General features: G+C 44.0%; 2 protein-coding genes across 2 annotated transcripts; both read right to left on the reverse strand.

The window, feature by feature from the left end:
* Window positions 1–1,284: 1,284 nt before the first annotated feature.
* On the reverse strand, window positions 1,285–6,504 carry LOC309396609 (XK-related protein 8-like). The gene is made up of 3 exons (XM_081961883.1): window positions 6,105–6,504; window positions 4,227–4,423; window positions 1,285–3,471 (listed from the first exon to the last, which is right to left on the reverse strand). Exons 1-3 carry the CDS (start codon window positions 6,425–6,427, stop codon window positions 2,723–2,725), a joined length of 1,269 nt encoding a protein of 422 aa, XP_081818009.1. The 5' UTR covers window positions 6,428–6,504; the 3' UTR covers window positions 1,285–2,722.
* Window positions 6,505–8,232: 1,728 nt separating this feature from the next.
* On the reverse strand, window positions 8,233–14,635 carry LOC309396620 (XK-related protein 8-like). Its single transcript, XM_081961898.1, has 3 exons — window positions 14,064–14,635; window positions 10,352–10,548; window positions 8,233–9,564 (listed from the first exon to the last, which is right to left on the reverse strand). The coding sequence occupies exons 1-3, from the start codon at window positions 14,384–14,386 to the stop codon at window positions 8,807–8,809; spliced, it is 1,278 nt and encodes a 425-aa protein (XP_081818024.1). The 5' UTR covers window positions 14,387–14,635; the 3' UTR covers window positions 8,233–8,806.
* Between the last annotated feature and the right edge of the window lie 2,763 nt (window positions 14,636–17,398).

Genomic DNA, 17,398 nt, shown 5'->3' on the forward strand with positions numbered 1-17,398 from the left:
AATTGTTCTTTTCTTTCTTTTCTCCTTTTCCTGGAAATTCTTCTCAGAATTGCTTTCAAGGTTGGGTAGCTGTGGGAATTGCGATTTCTCTCCAATAGTGAAGATCAGAAATTCTTGCCGATTTCCCGAAAATCATCAAGCTCTGTCAGCTTCCCGGGTCTTTTGCCCTACCTTACCTACAACAGGGCTTATTCAAGGTGTTCTCTGTATGTCAGAAGATAAATCTAAATCTCTTTTCTTAAGTGGTGTTAGTGGGATCTTGGGCTTTTATACTTGGCTCTGCTCTTATTCTCCCCAGCAAAAGTTACCTCCTCAGGCCAAGATTACCAAGAGACAGTTGCATATGTGAACTTAGTGCTTTTATTTACTTTTACTTTTTTTTCCTCCAAATATGTTGTTTGTAATAAATATAGGTATCACAAGCTAGATGGGTGGGATTTTCTTTTTAGCTGAATACCGCACGAGAATTGGATTCAGATTCTGAAACGAGACTCTAGGTACTGCTTCCTTGTTCCCAAATAAACATGTCCAATTTGATCACATTTGTTTAAAAATGCCATTAAGGCTTTGGTAACACCAGCAATGAGTGACCTACGGCCTTTCAAATTTGTCTCACAGTGGTTCTTGCCAAGGTAGCCAATTATGCAGGATCTGGGAATTCAATATTGATTCTCCATGCTTCTAGATTAAGCTTCACTCGGAATATATTTAACATAACTCAAATCATAAAATCTCATATGATTGAACTACAGGAACAGGTAAGAATAAGCTTACTTTTCAGACCTTTTAATGGCCTCATGCATTAGCCTACAAAGAAATGACTGGATTTTGAACATTACATTCTATCAGGACTCTCAACAGTTACCTGCAGCCATTTGCTTTGGATTTGCATTTTAACTGACAGGTCTTAGTACTGAGAAGACACACTGAGCAGAGTAAGGCAGTTATCTCAGGTACCTTATGGTAGGGGACATGCTAGTAAACCTATTAGCTGATCCCTTTGGAGAGCCACCTTGTTACATTGGAGCAAAATTTACCAGTTCTATGAATATGGTCATAGTATCCTCTTCTTTGCTAATTAATTGTGTTGGCCAGGACTTGCATCCCATCTTGAAGTTGTAAGCTTCCCTAGCTAATTTCTCTTTAAAACTTAATGGCGCTCTGGTGCCAACCAACATAGTGGATATAAAAATGGGCAACATATTTAAATACCATTGTTTTCTGGATAGGATGTAACCCTTTATCTAATGATCCCTTGTAGGCGCTGTGAAAATAGCACAGATGAACAGGAACTGAAATAGTTTATTCAGTCTAAACATTTCAGAAGTGGCAATAAATTAACAGTTGCACTGAATTTGGCATTACTATATATAAAAAAAAATAAACTGCGAGACAGTTTAGTGGAAGGACGGAGAGAGATTAAGACGAGTGTATCTACTTTCTGAAGTGAAAAACGAGACGGTTTGATTTTTTTAAAAAATGTTTATGTATACTAAATCCTTTCCTACAGCTTTGCTATTCCCTCCAGTTCCAACTTGCATCTTCTATATTGGAAGCTTGAATAAATTGAATATGCACATCACTGCCATACATATTTTTGCTGATTCCAGTCAATCTGAAGCATTGTGAAAACCTAAAGCAACATTGACTTTTTAAAATTATGGCATAGGAAGAGAGTTAAAGAAGTGTTAGGCATGTTTTCTAAGCTTCCCTTCAAAATAACTTGGAAATTGGAATAAAGACTGTCCTCTCAAAACTCTTGAAATATAAACTATTTGGGCACAGGTGGCCAAAATATCAAGCATAACCCAGGGGAAGGGCTGGAGCTACTCTAGGTAATTCAGATGTTGCCTTGAAGCACAGTAGACTGTCTCCCAGGTATTTTGGAATTCTATTTCCATCAGTCCCCATAACAAACCATAGTTACAGTGAACCTACCAGGTTTATGAACTTCCTCATCTCAATGAGATCGGGAAAAGACTCAGCACCATGAACTACACCAAATTCTAAACTGTAGTTCATCTTCAAAGTGATATGTTAAAGTCAGTTTATAGCTTATGCTTTAAGGATTATGTGTTTTCCAGATAAACTATGACATCCATAGAAACCTTGTTGTCATAGTTCAGAAACTATGACCAGAACTAGTTAAATGTAGAAGTGACACTTCAGAACCCTTTCGATGGTCGCATCAAAGAAAAGGGAAAGCATGTGACTAAGGGCTATTTCAACTCATTTTTTCTCGCCTAATATCAGAACACAGGCAGGTGGGCAGTCAAGAACAGTGAAGTGAAGGCCTGAATTTAAGATTAAAGGTATAAAGTTTGAAAAGTGCACCAGATCTGAGAAGTATTGCAATCCACAACAAGGTGCAAGTCATAGAATCCAGAATTAGAGACATCAAAAAACAATAGTGATGTACCTAGGAACATCTGAATTTGCTAACTACATTTCCAACTAGCATTCTTCAACTTAGGCCCTATTTGGCCATATCTGCTGGTGATGTTGCTTCATATCTTCCACCCCCTGCTAAAGATTCTCTTCAAGAAGACAGCTGCAAAAGCTGATCCTTAATTAATAACATTTCCTCCTAGCTTATTTGGTTTAGCTTATGCGGCTAATCCTGGAAGAAACACAGACATTAATTCAGCAAGCAAACTGGTACAAATGTTTTCTGAATCTAATTCAACTATAGTCTTACCTTGGCTGCCTTAAACAACACATCTCATAGATACACATCACTGACAGTCCCATTCTGTTGGTAATGAGTCTCCTCTGCCAAAGAGCCAGCAAAGAAGTTCTGAGAGAGTTTATATGTCCGATGGTTGATGACAAGGGTTTCTATAACCATTTGCCGAAACACAACAGCATCTTCATTCCCAGGCTCATTGCTGTCTACTTCATCGAATTCTCTAATGAGTGCAGTTTTCATAGATGGATGAAAATATTTGTAGTAGACGCATTTCAAGAAAATGCCAAGGGGATAACAGACCAGGGCAGCCAGGAGTACAGGGCACAGTTGGGAATCCCAGCTTGAAGGAATTCTGTACCACCACCAAGAGACAATCAGGATGCCGCTATCCAGAATTAGGAAAATGTGGTAAATAGCTGAGCGGTGGCGGGTTTTCCCCTCGGCCACATTGAACCAGCAGAAATAGAGGATAACGGCTACCGTAGCTCGATAAAACCATTCAAAGTTGACATGTTCCATTAAGTTTGTCCCTTGCAAGGAGACCCAGAGAAGCATGACCGACCAGATGACTAGAAAGTGGAGGAAAATGTAGTATGAGAAGACTACTGCAAAGAGCGCCAACGAGAGAATGCGAGGACACATCAACAGGAAGTTCCACAGGAAGTAGATGACCGAAGACGGGAAGGCCAACTTGTGTTTGTCCCGCAGGAAACTGCGTAGGGTCTGGTGGTAATCTAAGAGGGACCAGGTGATACACAGAAAAGATGTGCAAATCCCGAGTACTGCAAGGAAAACAAGGGAGAAGTCAATGGAAACAGAGATCAGGTTGAGGAAGAAGGTCCCACACATTGCAAATGTCAAAGTACCAGTGATGAAAGAGGGCAACAAAATCTATCCGTTGAAACCCAGGAACCGTTCAGTTATTTAAATTATAATTTCTAGTGAATTGGCTATTATTATTATTTTTGCACTGTTATGCAATCCTCTACACCAGGGTGCCAAACTCACATCATCATGGCGTCGTCACGTGATGTATCACTTTTTTCTCCTTTGCTAAACCAGGCATGGGCGTAGACAGCATGTAACGCATACGGCCCGCGGGCCGTGAGTTTGACAGCCCTGCTCTACACATTGACAGTAAAATCAAGGAGGAACTTACATATAGTCCTTGACTCAGGACTGATTGCTTGATGAAGATTCAATCTTCATTGAATTGTTACTTTGTGTGTGGATGAATGGATGGATGGATTCTGATTTAATTTTGAACAACCTTTTCCAATTCAGTGAACAAATTAACCAAGTTGTTATTTTTCCACATTGTTTTTGTATCTCTACGAACCCTGAATTCCCATGAGGCTGAAGATCTGCCTACAAAAATGCTGACACCCACTGATGGATTTTATTTATTTATCAAATTTCTCTTCTTACCTACGAGACCGAGTGGTTGACTAATAAAATGGATACCGAAAACAGCAGGAATTCATGCTGGCAGAAGCTCACTTTACTCCAAAACTGGCCCCTCCCCACTGGTGCTCACCTTGAAATATCTCAGCTTGGTTGGTCCGTAGGATGATGTAGATCACCAGGATGAGCTGAGGTGCGCTTTCCAGAAAGGTCTCAAAGAGGCGCAAGAGACTGACATCGTGTGACAGGAAAATGGCAAAGGCCTGATCTTTTGCTGTTGCATTTTCCTTGTTGCACGCCTGAAAACCTACCTTCAGGACACAGAGACACCTGTGCAAGGCAACGCAGAAGGAAAAATTTGAAATTATGAAAAAACACAGTGGGAACATTTCTCAAATGGCAGCCGTGGGAGACTTATTTACGGTTAGTCCTTGACTTACAACCCTTTGATGAGTGACTGAAGTTACAATGGCACTGGGAAAAAAAGTGACATGACCAGTCCTCACATTTACGGCCATCGCAATATCTCCATGGTCACGTGATCAAATTTCAGGCACTTGGCAACTGGCATGTATTTACAACGGTTGCAGCATCCCAGGGTTACGGGATCACCATTTCCAGCCAGCTTCCGACAAGTGAAGTCACAGGGAAAGCCTGATTCACTTAACAAACTGCAATGACTTGCTTAACCGTCATAGCCCCCAAGAGTTATAAAATCATGTGGAACTCATTTAACAACCACAGAGAGCCACAGAAAATCTGATACCCAACTGTGATTGTAAGTCCAGGACAGTGAGCCAGGCAGGTCAAAAACATCCAGCAACCAAGTGCTTCCTCTATGATGTTGGACGAGTACATGACAAAACTTTTTACTAGAAGACCCTAAACCAGGGGTGTCCAAACTTGGGAACTTTAAGACTTGTGGACTTCAACTCCCAGAATTCCCCAGCCAGCATGGTGGCTGGGGAATTCTGGGAGTTGAAGTCCACAAGTCTTAAAGTTCCCAAGTTTGGACACCCCTGCCCTAAACGATCCCTAAAAAGCAATATCTCCCAACAGTTTTGGTCATCAGAATATAAAAAAGATGTGGAGACTCTAGAAAGAATGCAAAGAAAAGCAACAAAGATGATTAGGGGACTGGAGGCTAAAATATATAAAGAATGATTGCTGCAACTGGGTATGTCTAGTGGGACTGGGGGTGACATAATAGCTCAGGGGATGCCACAAAGAAGAGCAAGTCAAGCTATTCTCCAAAGTACCTGAAGGCAGGAGAAGAAGCAATGGATGGAAACTAGGCAAGGAGAGAAGCAACTTAGAACTAAGGAGAAATTTCCTGGCAGTTAGAACCATTAATCAGTGGAACAACTTGCCTCCAGAGGTTGTGAATGCCCCAACACTGGTAGTTGTTAAGAAGAGAGTGGATAACCAGTTGTCTGAAATAGTATAGGGTTCCTGCCTAAGCAGGGGGTTGGACTAGAAGAACTCCAGGGTCCCTTCCAACTCTGCTTTTCTAAACTCTAACAGACCATTTTTCTTCTCATTCCAGGAAATATGCAAGATAAGTGTAATAAATACAATACAATAGTAGAGTTGGAAGGGACCTTGGAGGTCTTCTAGTCCAACCCCCCGCCTAGGCAGGAAACCCTATACCGTTTCAGACAGATGGCTATCCAACATCTTCTTAAAGACTTCCAGTGTTGGGGCAAACTGAAACTCACACATAATGCAGCCTCAAGGGCTTCTAACATTATAGCTTAACCCACTAGGTTAATTCGTGTTTTGCTTACTTTGGCGAAGTTCTTGGCAGCCCAGCTATCATTGCAACTTATGACCCAAGCCATCGTTCTGAAACACAGCCAAACAAGCGAGTTGAGTCTGGTGCTGTGAATGTGGACTCCGGAAGCCGGGAGTTCATGGAGACTCCCGTTTGTTTAGAGCCGTTGTGTGTGTAAAGTCCTCAAGGGGAAAGGGTGTGCTGCCTTTAATCAGCAGCATCCCCTGCTGATCTTACCTGTACAGGTAGCCCAGCTGCAGGACGTGGAGCAGCCTCGAAGTCCGGGTGGATGGCTGGGAGGGGCCTTCCTTATCGGAGTCACTCCGGAACCAAGCCCAGCTGAAGAACTGGGTCGTCAGGGAGGAGAGGAGGAGCAGCCCCAGCACCAGCCCGCCCCACTGGAAGTGGCCGGCTCGGAGGTAGCCGGCAGCCACCCAGACGTCGATCACCAAGTCCAGCAGGAAGGCGAGGGTGCCCAGTAGGGCAAAGGCCAGGTCCAGACAGCGAAACCGGGGCGGCTGGGGAAGGCTGCAGCCAGGACTGCAGCCGCTGCTAGCCATGGTCCCGTTGGACGGCAGGGGAAAGGGCCTCGGGAGGGCCGGAGGAGGAGGCCCCTCCGGAGCAGTTGCAGAACCTCGCCTCGGCTACTGGGAGGAGTGACGCTCGCTGCCCGCTAAAGAAGCGCAAAGTAGGAAACTTCGCCGGGATTCCCCTCCCCTAATTCTCTCCGAAGCGGCCCTTCCTCCGAGCTTGCAAACGCCCCTTCCCCGCCCCGGGACGGACCACTGCCGCCCCTTCTTGCGGGGAGCCCGTCCGCGCGCCTCCCTCGCCGCTTTCTCCTCTTCCTCCTCCGTCCTGGAGAGAGCAAGGAAAGCGGGGCTTCTCCTCGACGGCGGCAACGGCTGGGGAGGCTTCTCGGAGCGGGACGTCCCGGGCGTTGCATGGCCTTCTCCCGCAGCCGGGCCTGCTTTCCCCGGGGGAGAGGCGGGACCCAGTGGGGGAGAAAGCGCAGCCCGTGACCCGGCCGGCTCGGAAGCGGGCCTCCCTTCTCGCCTTGGAAGGAACGGGGCCAAGAGGAGAGACTGTCCTCTTCCTCTTCCTCCATCTGTTTCCCCCCGGACCGTCTTGAAAAGGGAGCGTCGAGGCTGGGTTTCACCTTTCACACGCCGGCTGCAAATCCCCGGGATGCCTTGGCACCAGGCGCCAAACTTGGCCGAGGGTTTTGCTTTCGGTTTTGCATTGAGGCGAATGACTTTGTCTGAAATAGTATTAGGGTTTCCTGCCTGAGCAGGGGGTTGGACTAGAAGACCTCTGAGGTCCCCTTCCAACTGTGTTATTCTCTTAATTTCTGACTCCCCCCTTGCATTGAGGGAATTTTTTTTGCACATGGGGCTGTGGTGCAAAAGATGGCGGGAATAGTATCTTTGATTTAGGCTTCGGCCTTGTGATTCAGCCGTGCCTTTTTTTTTTCCAAGGATGTTTTTTCCAGAAACATCCAAAGTCCACGCTTTCCTCTTGGATCTGTACAAAGAAGGGTGTGCCAAGTGTGAATGCAGGATGTCTATGGAGGTTCTCAAGTCATCATGGTTGTCCCAAAGGTGCTTTTCCAGAGCTGAAGAAGCTTCTTGGATGGGAAGTGAAATGTCTTCAAAGAAAAACCAGAAAGTCCAGTTGCCTCTTGAAAAAGCACCTTTGGGACATGCTAATGTAGGAGTTCCTACTCACTAATCTCCCCCCACCCCAAGTTTGGGTTTATTCAGTTAAGCATAGTTAAATTACAGAGGTGATTGGCTGTGTACACACACCCACACACACGACTTACAGCAGATCATTTACTGACCATTCAAAGTTATGACGGCCCTGAAAAAAGTGACATGACCATTTTTCACACTTATGACTGTTGCAGCGTCCCCATGGTCACGTGATTTACATTCAGATGCTTGACAGTTGACTCACATTTATGACGATGGCAGAGTCCTTTGATTCCCTTTTGCCGCCTTCTGACAAGCAAAATCAATGGGGAAAGTAGATTCACTGAACAGCCATGTTACTAATTTAAAGTGTTTCACTTAACAAAGGTGATGAGAAAAGTTGTAAAATGGGGCAAGGCTCAACAAATTTCGCACTTAACAACATCCATTTTGGGCTCAATTGTGATCATAGGTTGAGGACTATGTGTATATATAGAGAGATACAGATAGAGATAGGTTCGTGGAACAGGAAGCCATAAACCACAGCTAACAAACCATGACAGTTTTAGCTCAATTGCAATGCTTGTTAAGTCAAGGACTACCTGTAGGTATTTATGAAAAGTTTGTGTTCCCAGCAGGAATAATTGGATGACTCAATTGCAGACTTCCTTGTGGAATGCTTTCTCGTGCATTCTGATGTATTTATTCCCTTTTTCATAGGTTGAGCAATACTTTAAAATGTCTAATTTAGAACGGTTACAAGACCAATGGCTCTCATAACACTTTCATTATTTTCAATTGCTTATTCTGAGTTCTTAAGCAGTTTGAATCATGCAGTTTTTAATTACTGGAATTAAAAGTTAATTCCCTCAACTCTTGTTTCCTTTTTATCAGCTCTCAAAAGCCCAAATGAAACACATATGAAAACAATAGTGATGTACCTAGGAACATCTGAATTTGCTAACTACATTTCCAACTAGCATTCTTCAACTTAGGCCCTATTTGGCCATATCTGCTGGTGATGTTGCTTCATATCTTCCACCCCCTGCTAAAGATTCTCTTCAAGAAGACAGCTGCAAAAGCTGATCCTTAACTAATAACAACATTTCCTTCCTAGCTTATTTGGTTTAGCTTATGCGGCTAATCCTGGAAGAAACACAGACATCAATTCAGCAAGCAAACTGGTACAAATGTTTTCTGAATCTAATTCAAGTATAGTCTTACCTTGGCTGCCCTAAACAACACATCTCATAGACACGTATCACTGCCAGTCCCATTCTGTTGGTACCGAGTCTCCTTTGCCAAAGAGCCAGCAAAGAAGTTCTGAGAGAGTTTATATGTCCGACAGTTGATGACGTGGGTTTCTGGGGTTGGTGACGAGGGTTTCATTTGCCGGAATGCAACAGCTTCTTCATTCCCAGGCTCATTGCTGTCTTCTTCATCTGCAATGTATGCAGTTTTCGTAGATGGATGAAAATATATGTAGTAGATGCATTTCAAGAAAATGCCAAGGAGATAACAGACCAGGGCAGCCAGGAGTACAGGGCACAGTTGGGAATCCCAGCTTGAAGGAATTCTGTACCACCACCAAGAGACTATCAGGATGCCGCTATCCAGAATTTGGAAAATGTGGTAAATAGTTGAGCGGTGGCGGGTTTTCCCCTCGGCCACATTGAACCAGCAGAAATAGAGGATAACGGCTACGGTAGCTCGATAAAACCACTCAAAGTTGACACGTTCCATTAAGTCTGTCTCTTGCAAGGAGACCCAGAGAAGCATGACCAACCAGATGACTAGAAAGTGGAGGAAAATGTAGTGTGAGAAGACTACTGCAAAGAGCGCCAACGAGAGAATGCGAGGACACATCAACAGGAAGTTCCACAGGAAGTAGATGACCGAAGACGGGAAGTCCAACTTGTGTTTGCCCCGCAGGAAGCTGCGTAGGGTCTGGTTGTAATCTAAGAGGGACCAGGTGATACACAGAAAAGATGTGCAAATCCCAAGTACTGCAAGGAAAACAAGGGAGAAGTCAATGGAAACAGAGATCAGGTTGAGGAAGAAGGTCCCACACATTGCAAATGTCAAAGTACCAGTGATGAAAGAGGGCAACAAAATCTATCCGTTGAAACCCAGGAACCGTTCAATTATTTAAATTATAATTTCTAGTGAATTGGCTATTATTATTATTTTTGCACTGTTATGCAATCCTCTACACCAGGGTGCCAAACTCACATCATCACGGTGTTGTCACGTGATGTATCACAACTTTTTTCTCCTTTGCTAAACCAGGCATGGGCGTGGACAGCGTGTAACGCATACGGCCCGTGGGCCGTGAGTTTGACAGCCCTGCTCTACACATTGACAGTAAAATCAAGGAGGAACTTACATATAGTCCTTAACTCAGGACTGATTGCTTGATGATAGTTTGAAGATTCAATCTTAAATTAATATCTCCATTGAATTCTTACTTTGTGTCTGGATGGATGGATGGATGGATTCTGATTTGATTTTGAACAACCTTTTCCAATTCACTGAACAAATTAACCAAGTTGTTATTTTTCCACATTGTTTTTGTATCTCTACGAACCCTGAATTCCCAAGAGGCTGAAGATCTGCCTACAAAAATGCTGACACCCACTGATGGATTTTATTTATTTATCAAATTTCTGTATCACCCTTCTTAGCTACGAGACCGAGTGGTTGACTAATAAAATGGATACCGAAAACAGCAGGAATTCATGCTGGCAGAAGCTCACTTTACTCCAAAACTGGCCCGTCCCCACTGGTGCTCACCTTGAAATATCTCAGCTTGGTTGGTGCGTAGGATGATGTAGATCATTTGGATGAGCTGAGGTGCGCTTTCCAGAAAGGTCTCAAAGAGGCGCAAGAGACTGACATCGTGTGACAGGAAAATGGCAAAGGCCTGATCTTTTGCTGTTGCATTTTCCTTGTTGCACGTCTGAAAACCTACTTTCAGGACACAGAGACACCTGTGCAAGGCAACGCAGAAGGAAAAATTTGAAATTATGAAAGAACACAGTGGGAACATTTCTCAAATAGCAGCCCTGGGAGACTTATATATGGTTAGTCCTTGACTTACAGCCCTTTGTTGAGTGACTGAAGTTACAATGGCACTGGGAAAAAAAGTGACTTATGACCAGTCCTCACATTTACGGCCATCGCAATATCTCCATGGTCACGTGATCAAATTTCAGGCACTTGGCAACTGGCATGTATTTACAACGGTTGCAGCATCCCAGGGTTACGGGATCACCATTTCCAGCCAGCTTCCGACAAGTGAAGTCACAGGGAAAGCCTGATTCACTTAACAAACTGCAATGATTTGCTTAACCGTCATAGCCCAAAAAAGTTATAAAATCATGTGGAACTCATTTAACAACCACCTGGCTTAGCCACAGAAAGTCTGATATCCAACTGTGATTGTAAGTCCAGGACTATCTGTCCTGCAATAGGGCCACCACATTGAGGCAGGCAGGTCAAAAACATCCAGCAACCAAGTGCTTTCTCTATGATGTTGGACGAGTACATGACGAAACCTTTCACTAGAAGACCCTAAACGATCCCTAAAAAGCAATATCTCCCAACAGTTTTGGTCGTCAGAATATAAAAAAGATGTGGAGACTCTAGAAAGAATACAAAGAAAAGCAACAAAGATGATTGGGGGACTGGAGGCTAAAACATATAAAGAATGGTTGCTGGAGACGACTTCTGGTAGCCGAAGGCAACGGACGCGTGCGTCCGCTGTTTGCTGTTTCGGTGGGCTCCCCTTAAGTCTAGGGTGAGCACAGGGTGCCTTGGAGGGGCGCCCTACCGCAGGGGCGGCTTGCTGGGGCCCCCTGGAATGGCGGCGGCCGCGGGGGTGTGTGTCTCCAGCTTTGCCCCAGGAGCCGGAAAGTGTGGGGGGGTGCATGGAATACCACCGCACGCCTTCGCCGGATGGAGACTGGAAGGAAATAATTAATTTGAAAGATGCAGCTGAAGTGCGGTGAGGTGGGGGATTTCCCGAAGTCTTTTACTGGCTTATTCAATTGATGAACTGCAGTTCTTTTCTCAGAACTTTGTTTCAACCTTGGGAAGAATTAAGATTGGCGGGGGGGGGGGATTTCCACCCCTCTCAGAAAAGCGGCACTTGTAAAATCTCTCCCTCTCATAGGAGAGAGAGAGAGTTTAAAACCTACTTTCACTTTCTCTAAACAATTGAAAAATAATTTTTGACTACAATTGTGAGAGAAAGGATGGTTGAACTGATTCTTTTTAAAACTACTTATGGGAACTTTTGACTTGTTTCCTGACCACCTGTAAAGGCTGAGCTAAGATGGCCACTTCCTTCTTTGTCTTTATGAATGAAATTCCTCCTTTGGAAGATGTTATGGTTCTGAACTAGTCTCCACCCCAGAGACCTCCAGGAGCCTCTCTAAATACGCTTTTCCCTTGAATTTGGAATATTTTGATTTACCTGTTTGATCTAGTCCTGTATTACAAGATTTATTCTCCCCTGGATCTGCCTGCCTTGTGATCTCTACCGGCTATGCTCTCCCGCAGACGCCATTTCTTTGCACAGATTAATAACTAACTCTGAACTTTATCATGGGTCCAAAGAAACTACCGCCTGGTAAGTTACTCAACAGTCACAATTGGGGTCATTTCTACAACCCAAAGCCCCTGAAGAGAGTACAAAGGACTTATCTATCCATCAGATGCTTCAATCTATCTTAAAGCGACAGGGCGAAATGAAAAAACAACTGAAAGACTTAAATAATCAGTTTAGAGAAATGAAACAACAAGCTATACGGAATGAACAGAGAATAGATGTACTGGAGGAGGGTGCGGTCGGGATGAGGGACGAGGTTAAGACAATCTAGAGGGGGAATGTAGAATTTGAAAACCACATGATAAAAACGGAATTTGAAAGGATGTCTTTTTTCCTTAGGTTCCAAAACTTGCCAGAAGTTGAGAATGAAGATCTTAAGGAGATCATGACCACAATACTAGCGGAATATATTAATAGAGATAAACAACAGCTGTGGTGGGATATAGACTTGATTTATAGGATTAACTCAGTCTATGCAAGAATACACAATGTTCCAAGGGAAGTTTATGTTAAATTTCTTAGAAAGACTACAAGAGATGAGGTTCTAGGAGCTCAAAGGGGAGGACCACTAAAATACAAAGATAAAGAAATAACCATTCTTAAACAGATGCCAAAGAAAGTAAGAGGTAAGAGAAAAAAAATATTCCTCTTTAGCAAAAAAAACTATATAATAAAGGGGTCTGGTTTAGGTGGTTATTGCCAGAAGGCATGCTGATTTTTGGGGAGGGCAGCAGAATTAGAATTAACACAGTTGTGGAGGCAGAGGCTTTCACTAAAAAACATAGTGCTCTGCTAGATGAAATGGGGGATGCTACACAAGAGACGAGGGAGGGAGGGGCTGAGGCTCTGCCAATAGATGGAGGGGGGGAGGATGCAGCAACCAGAAGACTCAGATCACAAAAGTGACTTGAAACATTATTGCAATTGTTGTTATAATGTACCTTTACGGAAGTGATACAAAAAATGATTGAAACATACCGATGACTTAGTGCTAAACATAAAACTGCTAATCTTTATTCAAATGTTGATGTATTTCTATTTTTTTATAAAAGTTGTGAGACTTGGGGGGACTGCTCTCCCCCGCACGATGTAGCTGTCAAAATTTATTATATCCTTTTTAACCCTTTTTCCCTGGAAAAATTTGTAAAAACCAATAAAACTTGTTTGAAAACAAAGAATGGTTGCTGGAACTGGATATGTCTAGTCGGACTGGGGGTGACATGATAGCAGTGTTCCAATATCTCAGGGGATGCCACAAAGAAGAGGGAGTCAAACTATTCTCCAAAGTACCTGAAGGCAGGACAAGAAGCAATGGGTGAAAACTAACCAAGGAGAGAAGCAACTTAGAACTAAGGAGAAATTTCCTGGCAGTTAGAACCATTAATCAGTGGAACAACTTGCCTCCAGAGGTTGTGAATGCCCCAACACTGGTAGTTGTTAAGAAGAGAGTGGATAACCAGTTGTCTGAAATAGTATAGGGTTCCTGCCTAAGCAGGGGGTTGGACTAGAAGAACTCCAAGTTCCAACTGCTTTTCTAAACTGTAATTAAACTCACACATAATGCAGCCTCAAGGGCTTCTAACATTATTGTTTGTGCAGCCACCTGTAGCTTAACCCACTAGGTTAATTTGTGCTTTGCTTACTTTGGCAAAGTTCTTGGCAGCCCACGCTATCATTGCAACTTACGACCAACGCCCGCATCCATCCTTCTGAAACACAGCCAAACAGGTGAGTTGAGAGTCTGGTGCTGTGAATGTGGACTCCGGAAGCCCCGGAGTTCAGTCAGGTTGGTGGGATGGAAACTCCCATTTGTTTAGAGACGTTGTGTGTGTAAAGTCCTCAAGGGGAAAGCGTGTGCTGCCTTCAGTCAGCAGCATCCCCTGCTGATCTTACCTGTACAGGTAGCCCAGCTGCAGGACGTGGAGCAGCATCAAAGTCTCGGTGGATGGCTTGGAGAGGCCTTCCTTATCGGGGACACTCGGGAACCAAGCCCAGCTGAAGAACTGGATCGTCAGGGAGGAGAAGAGGAGCAGCACCAGCACCAGCCCGCCCCACTGGAAGTGGCCGGCTCGGAGGTAGCGGGCAGCCACCCAGACGTCGATCGCCAAGTCCAGCAGGAAGAAGAGGGTGCCCAGAAGGGCAAAGGCCAGGTCCACCCAGCGAAACCGGGACTGCTGGGGAAGGCTGCGGCCAGGACCGCAGCCGCTGCTAGCCATGGTCCCGTTGGACGGCAGGGGAAAGAGCCTCGGGAGGGCCGGAGGAGGAGGTCCTCCGGCTCCTCCGGGGCAGTTGCAGAACCTCGCCTCGTCTACTGGGCGGAGTGAAGCTACGCGTAGTGCCGCTGCTCGCTAAAGAAGCGCAAAGTAGGAAACTTCGCCGGGATTCCCCTCCCCTAATTCTCTCCGAAGCGGCCCTTCCTCCGAGCTTGCAAAAGCCCCTTCCCCGTCCCGGGACGGACCACTGCCGCCCCTTCTTGCGGGGAGCCCGTCCGCGAGCCTCCCTCGCCCCCTCCTCCTCCTCCTCCTCCTCCGTCTGTTTACCCCGGGACCGTCTTGAAAAGGGAGCGTCGAGGCTGGGTTTCACCTTTCACACGCCGGCTGCAAATCCCCGGGATGCCTTGGCACCAGGCGCCAAACTTGGCCGAGGGTTTTGCTTTCGGTTTTGCATTGAGGCGAATGACTTTGTCTGAAATAGTATTAGGGTTTCCTGCCTGAGCAGGGGGTTGGACTAGAAGACCTCTGAGGTCCCCTTCCAACTGTGTTATTCTCTTAATTTCTGACTCCCCCCTTGCATTGAGGGAATTTTTTTTGCACATGGGGCTGTGGTGCAAAAGATGGCGGGAATAGTATCTTTGATTTAGGCTTCGGCCTCCTGATTCAGCTGTGCCTTTTTTTTTCCAAGGATGTTTTTTCCAGAAACATCCAAAGTCCACGCTTTCCTCTTGGATCTGTACAAAGAAGGGTGTGCCAAGTGTGAATGCAGGATGTCTATGGAGGTTCTCAAGTCATGGTTGTCCCAAAGGTGCTTTTCTAGAGCTGAAGAAGCTTCTTGGATGGGAAGTGAAATGTCTTCAAAGAAAAACCAGAAAGTCCAGTTGCCTCTTGAAAAAGCACCTTTGGGACATGTTTATGTAGGAGTTCCTACCCATTAATCTCCCCCCACCCCAAGTTTGGGTTTATTCAGTTAAGCATAGTTAAATTACAGAATGATTGGCTGTACACACACACACACACACACACACACACACACACAGAGTTACGACAGCACTGAAAAAAGTGACATGACCATTTTTCACACTTATGACTGTTGCAGCGTCCCCATGGTCACGTGATTTACATTCAGATGCTTGACAGTTGACTCACATTTATGACGATGTCAGTGTTCCGGAGTCCTGTGATCCCCTTTTGCCGCCTTCTGACAAGCAAAATCAATGGGGAAACTCGATTCACTGAACAGCCATGTTACTAATTTAAAGTGTTTCACTTAACAAAGGTGATGAGAAAAGTTGTAAAATGGGGCAAAGCTCAACAAATTTCTCACTTAACAACATCCATTTTGGGCTCAATTGTGATCATAAGTTGAGGACTATGTGTATATATAGAGAGATACAGATAGAGATAGGTTCGTGGAACAGGAAGCCATAAACCACAGCTAACAAACCATGACAGTTTTAGCTCAATTGCAATGCTTGTTAAGTCAAGGATTACCTGTAGGTATTTATGAAAAGTTTGTGTTCCCAGCAGGAATAATTGGATGACTCAATTGCAGACTTCCTTGCGGAATGCTTTCTCGTGTATTCTGATGTATTTATTCCCTTTTTCATAGGTTGAGTAATACTTTAAAATGTCTAATTTAGAACTGTTACAAGACCAATGGCTCTCATAACACTTTCATTATTTTCAATTGCTTATTCTGAGTTCGTAAGCAGTTTGAATCATGCAGTTTGACACATACTGGAATTAAAAGTTAATTCCCTCAACTCTTGTTTCCTTTTTATCAGCCCTCAAAAGCCCAAATGAAACACATTCAAGGCTAAAATCCTTGGAAGACATAGTTGGAGTTAATAAAGTTGTCAGAAAAATATACCTGGAACTGCACTGTAATTCCAGGGTTTTCTATGAAGAACAGGTCATATTTTAGGCCATATTTATGCAGAAATACTGAAAATTCCAAACGTTTACAAACCTCAAAGCCCCGCTGTAGTTCAATAGCCAAAATTGTTAGTCAAAAATATTTGAAGATTGATTATTTGTTCATTTTGGAGCATTGGTGTATCCCCTCATCTCAGTTTTTATATTACATCTTTTTCTTTAATTGAACAGTCAAGGTGACTGGAACCTAAGTCCAAGCAACGTCTTCTGCCCTATATGTAAATATTATCTTTAGGTTCCAGGAAATCTTACGTTTTGTACTGTGTCCGTTTAAAACTTGAAAAAAACATTAAAACAATCGCTGTGAAATGGCTGATCAGGAATCATTCTTTTAAGTTCCTCTATTCCATGTAGAATATTGACGTCTTTATTGTTTACCTTAAGCCATTCAAATTCTATTAAGTCAATAAACCTCATATTTGTTTGTGTGTGTGTGTGTGTGTGTGTGTGTTAAATTGATGAAGTTAAAAGATTGTCTGCTCCAGCCACTGTAAAGCAAAATAAGAGACCGCGAATTGAACTCCAAATTGAACCATGGATCCTTTAATAATAGTTTATGGTAAAACAGCAATTAGAACCTAGCATACCAGATAAGAAAAAAGCCAGAATGGTGTATCAAAATATGAAAATCTGGACCTGATATAACGGTGTAGGCAGAAAGATTAGAAGGCCAGTTTTGAATGTGCAGTTTAAGTTAATGAAAATCTGGACCTGATATAACGGTGTAGGCAGAAAGATTAGAAGGCCAGTTTTGAATGTGCAGTTTAAGTTAATACCACTTTTCAATGCCTTGGTAAGGCCACACTTGGAATACTGCATTCAGTAGAAAAGATGTGGAGACTCTGGAAAGAGTTCAGAGAAGAGCAACAAAGAGGATTAGTGGACTGGAGACTAAAACATATGAAGAATGGTTGCAGGAAATGGGTATGTCTAGTTTAAAGAAAAGAAGGACTAGGGGAGACATGGTAGCAGTCTTCCAATATCTCAAGGGTTGCCACAAAGAAGAGGGAGTCAACTATTCTCCAAAGCACCCGAGGGCAGGACAAGAAGCAATGGGTGGAAACTAATCAAGGAGAG

Source organism: Natrix helvetica (assembly GCF_964273705.1).
Source record: "Natrix helvetica genome assembly, chromosome: 9".
NCBI classification, from domain to species: domain Eukaryota; kingdom Metazoa; phylum Chordata; class Lepidosauria; order Squamata; family Natricidae; genus Natrix; species Natrix helvetica.